The sequence below is a fragment of the Crocuta crocuta genome, unplaced genomic scaffold (genome assembly GCF_008692635.1).
Source record: "Crocuta crocuta isolate KB4526 unplaced genomic scaffold, BGI_CrCroc_1.0 scaffold197, whole genome shotgun sequence".
NCBI lineage: Eukaryota > Metazoa > Chordata > Mammalia > Carnivora > Hyaenidae > Crocuta > Crocuta crocuta.
Genome location: NW_027532002.1, coordinates 3,911,176 through 3,922,219, shown reverse-complemented (window position 1 = coordinate 3,922,219; position 11,044 = coordinate 3,911,176). Strand labels below are relative to the sequence as shown.

The following is an 11,044-nucleotide window of genomic DNA, read 5'->3' as shown; positions in this document are numbered from 1 at the left end:
AGGTTTTATGTATTTCTATGAGAGAGAGAGAGAGAGAGAGAGAGACAGCGTGAGCAGGGGAGGGTCAGAGAGAGAGGGAGTCACAGACTGAAACAGGCTCCAGGCTCTGAGCTGGCAGTCAGCACAGAGCCCGACGCGGGGCTCGAACCCATGAACCGTGAGATCATGACCTAAGCGAAAGTCGGACGCTTAACCGACTAAGCCACCCAGGCGCCCCAAGTACTCATCTTTCAATTGTGCCATATCAGGGAAGATGACAGGCATTCTAAAAGTATATTCGACTTTGATTATCTCAGTGGTTTATCTCTGTTTATTATATATTTTAAGATAAATATTAGATAACAATATTAATTAGTAATAAATAAAATCCTTAAAAAATAATGGCAGTAATTTACTCGTACAGTTTTGGTGATGCCAACAACCTTAGTTGTATTGTATCTGAGAGATGAAAATATATTTATATCAGAAATATTTTACTAGCTGTAAGTGTTTAGCTTAATAACATGAAATATGCTTTTTAAATTACAATTTGGGTTTTAAAAACAACCTCTTATTAATAATGAATATTTACATTTTACTTGGCAAGATTGTATCTAGCTGGTGAGATTTTATACTAACTTTTGTAAAGTACCATATTATGATTTAAATGATTGATTTTAATTTTAAAAAATATTAGTAAAGGTTATTTTTGAGGGGAATTTACTCCCTCTTCCTGTAAATTCAGCCCAACCATGAGAAAAAAAATTATAATATATGAAAATTTTAGTATTTCGATACAAAGCTAATAATCTCTCATGAAATATTTTTAAATTATAATGAAGCTTTAGGGGGTTGAAATACCCAGCTTCACCTGGTTGGTCAGATTGAATAATATGTTGCTACTTAGATCTTAACTTACACGCAAGGCTTCAGATTTCAAAGACTGGTCCATTTTATTGGCCTTGTCTGTTCAGGTTCTTTGCAGATAAGCAGTCCTGCTTTTACATGTGGAAAAAGAGAAGCAAACGAGGTTTTATGTTGTCCCATAAGAGTAAGTCTCCATTATGTCTGCATTAAAGTTACATGACATGGGCAGTGTAAAACATGATTGCAGATGGGGCACAGTACATAGCCAGACATAACAGGAAGGGATCAAGGAAGTTCTGGCTTCCAGACATTGCTACTGCTTTGGGGTTCCTTGTTTTCAATATGAAATGACTCTAGCAGGCCCCTGGAAAGAGTTCTGAAGACATTATATAGATGTGTAATATATATAGTTATTCTACTCTGATATATATGTTCTTTTTTCCTTTTTTTCTTTTTTTTCAAAGCACATTTTGGCTTCCCTCTCGATAGTGACACTGGGCTGTTGGGTGTGCCAGGTGTAATTAGAATTCTCTTCCTGGAGAAATTGTTCTGTCAAGAGTGGTTTTGATGTGAATTTTCTCTCCAAGTGTTAAATAATTTTGTGATTAATTGTACCAGAGTAGTTGCGACTATCCATTTCCTGTGTTAGGCTAGAAAGGGAAATGTCTGAAGGAGAGGTGATTATATTTGGTAAAAAACTGCAGAACAAAGTCAGTCTGATGAATGAGTAGGCCAATATTTGAGTATTATAAATGACCAAACTTTTATTTTCTCTCAGCATAACACTCAGAGAGTTGAATAAGCCAGATTCAGAGACTGTTTTGCCAATTACATAGAGAATGTATCAGGGATGTTAGGCAAATTTAAGACCAGTTAGACTCTTTCAACTAAGTTGAAAGCTATTCTGTGAGCAAATTTGAAAAGTCTTTAAATGCATGTAATTCTTTCCTTCCTTTTTATAGGTAGGTACATACATGCGTGCATTCACACACACCTCTATGTATTTCTAGCTTTGGGTTCTCAGATGCACTCACAGCCTGAAGAGTAAATTGGTATCAAATTTACATCTCAAGTTTCTCAAGAAAATGTAAATCTCAGTTGAAATGTAGCTCTTATAAACCCTACGTCTAAATACTGAAGGTTGTATTTTAAAAGATTAGGGTTTTAATTTGATGGGAAGTAATGTAAAATACTGGTATTGTAATTTCTCTTTTGAAAGATATGGTTTCTTTAAATTGGTTTCTAAAGGATTTCATATTCTTTTTTCTCCCCAGTGGTGAAACTTTTCAGGTTGCCAGCATTTAAAAAAATAGCCATAATCATTTTATTAAGTATGCGTATCATCATTTTTCAAAATAATGCTTTCCAAATGTCCTATGAAACAGGTTTACAATTTCTGGAGAGAAAAGAAATTCTGGAGGTTTCTACAAATCTTAGCAACTGTAGACCATTGCCCTCGTGTGTGATATTGTCATTAACTGACCTACCTGAGTTGTGAATTGAGTTATAATGTATTTCCCTTCTTGGGTTCATTAGTGCTTACAATCCATTTGTTTAAATTTCTGAAAACATATATATACCACCGATTTCTTTAGCTCTGGGTTTTTGGAGATTTAGGGTAATAATCTTCAAATATATAGATTTAATAGCAGAAGGCCAGTGTTATTGACCATGATTAAATATTTTTTAGCCACAAACTCAAGCAAATTCAAGTACATAATGTGATCCAGGTGAAGGAGAGCCACAGTTTTAGTAGTACGGTTTTAGAAGAACATTTACAGCCACATTTTGTTTGAACTGTTAGCTCAGGCTTTGGTTGAAAGTATAAAGAAAGTAGCTTCTCTTCATGCATGTGCAGAGTTATCAAAAGAGGAAGGAATTTTTTCCATTACTATATTCATTAAAAATGAAGGAAATGGAAACAGGTTCGTTTCCTTGTTCTTTCCAGGCTGCATCTGTTAATTGAGGCTGTAATTTATATATGGTAGAGGAAAGATTAGTAGGTATATTTCCATAATTTGGGGATATATGGAATATATGAAGTTGGAAAAATAATGCTTTGCAGTATTTTTTATGGTGATATTGATAGTTGTGGTTTGAGCAGTAGCTTAGATCATGTTACCATAATATTTTGAGTCAAAACATTTCATCATTGTAAAGTACAAATACACATGCCTCTTAAACCTCACAGAATGTCAGGAAATAATGCCTTGGGACTTTTCTTAAGAGACACTGGTTATAATTTGCATCTAGGACCAGGAGAAGTGAATTTAACATCTGTTGGTTATGAGCAAAAAATAAGCTACATAAAATTTAATGGATAATAGATTATGTTGAAGAGAATCACAAATATGCTTCACATGCTCTGAAAAAGTATTTAATTGACCTCATATATCAGTATGCCTGCCAGTGTTGATGATCTCTTACTGTCTTTGTAAATAAGTAGTGCTGGAAAGTGTGTCCCAGCTTGGATGTTGGGTAAGACCCATGGCTCCAATTGGCATTAACAGAATATATTGCTAATTCTAGGAATCCTGCTTTGGGATCGTGTCCCCAAACTTTAACTCCTTCTGCTTTTTCTGTTTTTAAGCTGATCACGGACTCTACTATGAAGAAATAAAGGAATAAGTGTGTGGATACATCAAGTAGAGTGGAACATATTAGGTTTTTCATTTTTCTATAGCAATATACTAAAATAGAGGTTTTTGTGTATTACTTTTTATCTTATCCAATCAAAGGTAGAATCCTAGACTAAAAGGAGAGAAAAAAAAGTTGTTGAATTGCTTTTCTAGATTTATAAGTAGAGAGCCTAACTTCCTTTGTTTTCAGTTTTATTCTCTGTAAAACTATTGAATGATCTTAAAAACTTTTAATTCTGACATAAAAGTCTTCATTGTTATTTATTCAGTTAGCTATTTCAATATACCTGTAAATGTACTGAAAAAATTCAGTTGAATGACCATGAAATACTTTCAAAATGGGGGCATCTGAGTAGCTCAGTTGGTTAAGCATCTGACTCTTGATCTCCGCTCTGGTCATGATCTCACAGTTTGTGGGATCGAACCCCATGTTGGACTCTGTGATGACAGCATGGAGCCTGCGTGGGCTTCTCTCTTTCCTCCCCCCCCCCGCTTTCTTAAAATAAATAAACAAATTTAAATAACTTTCAACATGTCACTTAACAACGATATGTGAATTTAAATGGATTAAGAAAAATTTAATTCATATGAAAGTAATATTCTTAATATTAATGTGTAAAATGACATGAGCTTCAGTTGAACTTTAGTAGAGCAAATTCTACTTCCATGCTTATAATTTATTGTAGATTTTAAATTATAATCTGCATGTTCAGTAAGTTAAAAAAGCTAAAGATTAAAAAATTTTGGTGGTGGAGAAAGTATTAGATAAGGTCATATAACTCTTCCTGATACAAATTTCACTTATGTATTTGCTTACGTCAGCTGATAGTTACTTACTATCAGCTGATAGCCCAAAGGATTGAGGCTAGAGCTTTGAAGTTCGTAGTTTAAAGACAGTTCAGTAGTTGAATATAAAACTATACATACTGTTTTGAATAGTGCTCAACTGTGATGATTTTTTAAAATATGTTCTTAAAGGCAGACTTCATGCCTATATTCTTTTTTGGGATTTTATTTTTGCGTGACCTTTTTGACAATAAAATAAAAATATGAATTATGATAAAACTTTGCAGTTTTTTCAGTTATGCTAAACAAAATGTACAGGCAGCAAACTTTTAAACTAAGATATATATTGCTACTCAAACTAGTAGTATTACAAATTTTTTTGGTTAAATTATCTGTTAAATGTATGAATCTACATTTCTCTCTTTTTATTTCAGGCATTCCTCGGGTTATCCAATGTAAATTTAGACTTCCTCTGAAACTAATCTGTCTACCAGGTCAGCCTTCAAAAACTGCAAGCCACAAACTAACTATTGATACCAACAAATCTCCAGTCAGTCTTCTCAGTCTCTTTCCAGGTAGGACTTTTGAAGTAACATGCCTGTACCATCAGAAATGTTAAGAATTCAGAATGGAATCCTTCATCAACAGGTAATGATGGGGTAATTATCAGATAATTGTTAAGTCAGAATATAAAAATGCCTCAAGGGTTTTTCTCTCTTGTTTGCCTGTTCAAAGGCAAATAGCTTATATCAACAAGGTAATAAGGTGTACCTTTTAAGTTTGATTAAAATTATTATAATCATTATTTTGCTTTCAGTATTCAGAAATGAAAACATCAAATATTTCTTTTTAGACTGTGGAATTTTTTGGCTTGGAGTGTAAATATTTATTATTCATCTTTATTGTAGGTTTTTGGCTATGCACCTTTTAAAAGTATATTCTTATGCCCCAAAAGTAATCCCATAAGTAGATGCTCTTTGTGGTTTTGCTTTCTCTAGCAGCTGGAGGGGACGATTGTTCATCTGCTGGCTCTGATCCTTTAGAAAGGGCTCCATATATAAAGCTTGGATATCACAGTGAATTTGGGGTAATTTGTGAAGGTGTGACTTTCTCCAGGTGTCAATATTTCTTTCTGAGTAGCTCAGAAAAGAGAGAGGTGTTGATTGGGTAAAATATCTTTAGTAACCAGAGTTTCTAAGGTGTAGCATCTATTAGCTTTCCTGGTAATGGGGTGGAATTAAAAAAAAAATTCTGGGAATTAAATCAGCCTTTTAAAATCCCTCATTAAAGGTTGGCACTGTTGACTACAATATGAATCCTCACCTTTGCATTAGTGGCTAGGATTTAGAATACAAAGAGTATTTTCCACAAGGTTTAGAAATTTATGGTAAGTCAACTTTTGCGTTATTAACACTTAAAGTGCTTAAAATTTATTTTTCATTAATTTAAAGTGTTTAAAAGGCTTTATTTATATCTAATCAATGAAAACTCTGCAAATTAAATACTTTTTATTACAATTAATCTGTTCTTCAGTTTGAATTGCGTTTGGAGATATATATATATATGTATATGTATATGACACATTGTTAGCAAATAGTTGTGAACTATTTGGTTTCTTTCTCCTTTTCTTTCCTTTCTCTTTCTTCTTAGTCAATTTTCCTATAACATATTTGGGTTATAGGAAAAGGCAGGAAGAGTCACTATCCTTACAACACTTAATACAAATGTATTAGTTCTTTGAGTCTCCTTTACTGTCCTGGGAATATAGTTGGAAATTACATGTTGCACACTGAATTTAAAAACTGTTTAAGACCCTGGCTTCTGATTATGATCTTTTCTGCAGATGGATGAAAACTCACAGAGATTAAATAAAAGGGATGCTTTTAACCAGAGAGGTAATCTCTGTAAGATATGAATTAGGCAAGAAGAACTAAGGAAAGCTTAGAAACTCATCCATTTTCCTCCTGATTTGGGGCTCAATTGTTTTTGTGTCATGGGTTATCTTAGGCTTATCAGCATATATTTGCTTCTTAGTCACTTTAGAAATGGGATTCAATGACAAACTTAAAAATTTCACCAAAGATCCAATGTATTTGAAATAGCATGTTCTCTTTTGGAGTTCTTGGATGTGTGTTCATATTGACCATGATGAAATCCTGTAATTATTTAAAATAAGTACTCTTGGTACTTTTCCACTTTTTACTTCTTAAGAGTGCTTTTCACATTTGTTTTATAAGATTTTTATATGTTAGTGTCAGATAAAATTGTAATTGCAAATTTGTTTTTTAACTAAAGTAAACAGAATTAATGAGCTTCATAGAGAAGAAATAAAACTAGCTTTAATCTACACCTCTCCCTATTTGTTTATTTCATTTCTTTGTTTGAACAAATATAGGTATATTTAAAATAACTTTAATTTTTCTGATTACAAAAAAATGTGAAATTTAGAAATGGACAACTAAAAAGAAGAAAACAAAAATTACTGGTAATTCTATCATCCATCCATGTCTACTTATGTTTTACTATATTTCCCTAATCTTTATAAAAATATCTTTACTAAGTAAAGTTATTTTTAGTTACCCTCAAAGGATTTTACTTTGGATACTGCTGTGAAGTAAGCATTTTTCTACATAATTAGGTATTTTTATTACATGATTTTAAGGATGGTATAGTATTCTATCATAAATTCATACTATAAAATCATTTGGCCAGCATTATATTTTTGATATACATGTTGTTTTCAATTTATTAATATTATAAATATATTGTAGCAGTACTTCTCCAAATTTATTATTATTTCTTTGATGAATATCTAAAAGTGGAATTATAGAGTCAAACAAAGGATAAGAATATTTTTAAAACTTTTGCAATATAATGTCAAACTGACTAAACTATCAGTTAACCCTATCAACAGCACTTTAATGGAGGTATCTAGTAGTACCCCAAATCCTTGCCTTTAGAGAATATTATAATCATAAAAAGCTTTAATATGCTTAAAATCAATGCACAGAAATTGGTTGCATTCCTATACATCAACAGTGAAGCAACAGAAAGAGAAATCAAGGAATCAATCTCATTTATAATTGCACCAAAAACCCATAAAATACTTAGGAATAAATCTAACCAAAGAGGTGAAAAATTTGTACACTGAAAACTATAGAAAGCTTATGAAAGAAATTGAAGAAGACACAAAAAAAAATGAAAAATATTCCATGCTCATGGATAAGAAGAACAAAAATATTATTGAAAAGCAATTTACATATTCAGTACAATCCCTATCAAAATAGCACCACTTCACAGAGCTAGAACAAACAGTCCTAAAATTTGTATAGAATCAGAAAAGACACTGAATAGCCAAAGCAATCTTGAAAACAAAGAAAACCAAAGCAGGAGACATCACAATCCCAGACTTCAAGCTGTATTACAAAGCTATAGTAATCAAGACAGTATGGTATTGGCACAGGAACAGACACTCAGATCAATGGAACAGCATAGAGAACCCAGAAGTGGACCCACAAACATATGGCCAACTAATCTTTGACAAAGCAGGACAGAATATGCAATGGAGTAAAGACAGTCTCTTCAGCAAGTGGTGCTGGGAAAACTGGACAGTGACGTGCAGAAAAATGAACCTGGACCACTTTCTTACACCATACACAAAGATAAATTCAAAATGGATGAAAGACCTAAATGTAAGACACGAAGCTGTCAAAATCCTGGAGGAGAAAGCAGGCAAAAACCTCTTTGACCTTGGCCGCAGCAATTTCTTAATCAACACGTCTCTGGAGGCAAGGGAAACAAAAGCAAAAGTGAACTATTGGGACCTCATCAAAATAAAAAGCTGCTGCACAGTGAAGGAAATAATCAGCAAAACTAAAAGGCAACAGACAGAATGGGAGAAGATATTTGAAATTGACATATCAGATAAAGGGTTATTATCCAAAATCTATGAAGTGCTTATGAAACTCAACACCCAAAAAATAATTAATCCAATGAAAAAATGGGCAAAAGTCACGAACAGACACTTCTCCAAAGAAGATACCCAGATGGCCAAGAGACCCATGAAACGATTCTCAATGTCCNTTTCTGTGTGATGTATGGGCGCGAGTGCAAGTACGGAGCTCCTTACTTCTCCGCCATCTTGCCCCTTTCCAAAGAGGAACCCTTTTGCACTGCTGGTAGGAATGTAAACTGGTGCAGCCACTCTGGAAAGCAGTATGGAGGTTCCTCAAAAAATTAAAAATAGAACTACCCTATGACCCAGCAATTGTACCACTAGGTCTTTATCCAAGGGATACAGGTATACTGTTTTGAAGGGACACATGCACCCCAATGCTTATAGCAGCACTATCAACAATAATCAAAGTGTGGAAAGAGCCCAAATGTCCATCAAATGATGAATGGGTAAAGAAGATGTGGTATATATATATACATACACAGTGGAGTATTACTTGACAATCAAAAAGAATGAAATCTTGCCATTTCCAACTATGTGGATATTATGCTAAGCAGAATTAGTCAGAGAAAGACAACTATCATATGACTTCACTCATGTGGGAGACTTTAAGATACAAAACAAATGCACATAAGGAAAGGGAAGCAAAAATAATATAAAAACAGGGAGGGGGACAAAAACATGAGACTCTTAATTATGGAGAACAAGCAGAGGGTTATTGGAGGGATGTGGGAAGAAGTATTGGCTAAATGGGTAAGGGGCATTAAAGAATCTACTCCTGAAATCATTATTGTACTATATGTTAACTAACTTGGATGTAAATTAAAAAAATAAAAAGAATTTTTAAAAAGCTTTAATATGCTTAATGGCTATATATTGATACATGTATATATAAATAACTATCTGGGGTGCTTTTGGCTAAGTGTGAATTAAGCACTAAAGATACACATACATATACATATATTTTCTCTTACAAAATGTGAGGTCCAGAAGTAGGCAGTAGAAGCTGGTGTAGTGGATTATGAATGTTATCAGAGACCCAGCTTTTTTCTTTCTTTGCATTGTGCCTTTTCTAGTGTGTTGGCTTGTTCCATGGCAATAAGCTACTTCAGATCAGTCATCATAACTAATTACAAGGCAGGGGGTAGGGGAAAGAGATAGCTATAGCAACGACTGTAACTTTTATTAGAAAGGTATGTTTCTATAATGTTTTGAGGAAATTTCTACTTAAGTCTCAATAGCCATAATTGTGTCAGATAGCCTATTCTAGCTATTAAGAAGGCTGAGAACTAATACAGATGGATGGAGGGAAAGGAGGAAATAGATGTTGAATTAGGTAACATTCAGGGTATGCCATGATACCAGTAATTTTACCCCAAAATTTTACTTAAATGTAAAACAAATAGCATGCCACTGTAATAGTCTTTTTGCTTCTAAAATGTATGGCTATCTTTTCTTGTCAATAAATTTATACTTTAATGTTACATAATATTCCCTTGTTTGGAGGTATCATGCATATAGTTTTGTTGTTGTTGTTGTTTTTGGTTTTTTTGTACTTCTCTTTTCTCTTTAGAGAAATTCCTTGAAGACAAATGACTGAGTTAAAAGAGTATGCACATTTGAAAACTTTATTTAAATGCCAGCCTGCCTTCCAGAATAATTGTATCAGGTTATGTGCCCAACATCAGGGTTCATCCTGAGAGTAGTAGCTGGATTTTTGGAAATTTTTGACATAGGTGAAAATGACATCTCTTTTTAAAATTTGCATTTCTAAATTATTATCATAGACATTTTTTACATTTTAATTAACTACTTACATTCTTTTTTAATATATAAGGTTTACATTTTTACATAGTAAATTTAATTTTATTAATTGCTTTCTTTATAGTTTCAAGTTTGTTTTCGTGCCTAGAATGGCCTCTACGATTATAAAACATTTACTTATATTTTCTTTTGGTACATTTTAATATATTCTTTAATTCTCAAACACAACTATAATGTATATTTTTTGCATTTTTAATTTTTAAATCTTTTTTTTGATAATTTATTGTCAAGTTAGCTAATATACAGTGTATACAGTATAGTTTTGGCTTTAGGAGTAGATTCTTGGGATTCAGTACTTACATACAGCACCCAGTGCTCATCCCAAGTGCCTTCTTCAATGCGCATCATCCATTTTCTGTACCTTCCCAGCCCTCCCTCTCCCCAGGCAAGCCTCAGTTTGTTCTTTGTATTTAAGAGTCTCTTATGGTTTGCCTCTCTCTCTTTTTGTAACTTATTTTTCCCTTGGCTTCCCCTATGTCTTCCGTTAAGTTTCTCAAATTCTACATATGAGTGAAAATGTATGATATCTGTCTTTCTCTGACTATTTCACCAGCATAATACCCTCTAGTTCCATCCACATTTTTGCAAATGGCAAGATTTCATTCTTCTTCATCACGGAGTAGTATTCTATTGTATATTTATATCACATCTTCTTTATTCATTCATCAATTGATGGACATTTGGGCTCTTTCCATAATTTGTCTATTGTTGATAGTGCTGCTATAAACATTGGGGTACATGTGCCCCTGTGCGTCAGCACTTCTGTATCTTTTGTATAAATTCCTGGTAGTGCTATTGATGGGTTGTAGGGTAATTCTATTTTTAATTTTTTAAGGAATCTCCACTCTGTTTTCCAGAGTGGCCTCACTACTTTGTATTCCCACCAACAGTGCAAGAGGGTTCCTCTTTCTCCACATCCTTGCCAACATCTGTTGTTTCCTGAGTTGTTAATTTTAGCCACTTTGACAGGTGTAAGGTGGTATCTCAGAGTGGT

The 11,044-nt window shown here is 33.3% G+C and overlaps 1 protein-coding gene across 2 annotated transcripts in view; it reads left to right on the top strand.

The window, feature by feature from the left end:
* BBS9 (Bardet-Biedl syndrome 9) overlaps positions 1 to 11,044 on the top strand; it is a 450,363-nt gene that overhangs the window by 206,881 nt on the left and 232,438 nt on the right. For both annotated transcript variants that reach the window (XM_077775407.1, XM_077775408.1), the window contains exon 16: positions 4,706 to 4,846. In XM_077775407.1, coding sequence (XP_077631533.1) covers positions 4,706 to 4,846 — 141 coding nt within the window. The remainder of the gene's footprint in view (positions 1 to 4,705; positions 4,847 to 11,044) is intronic.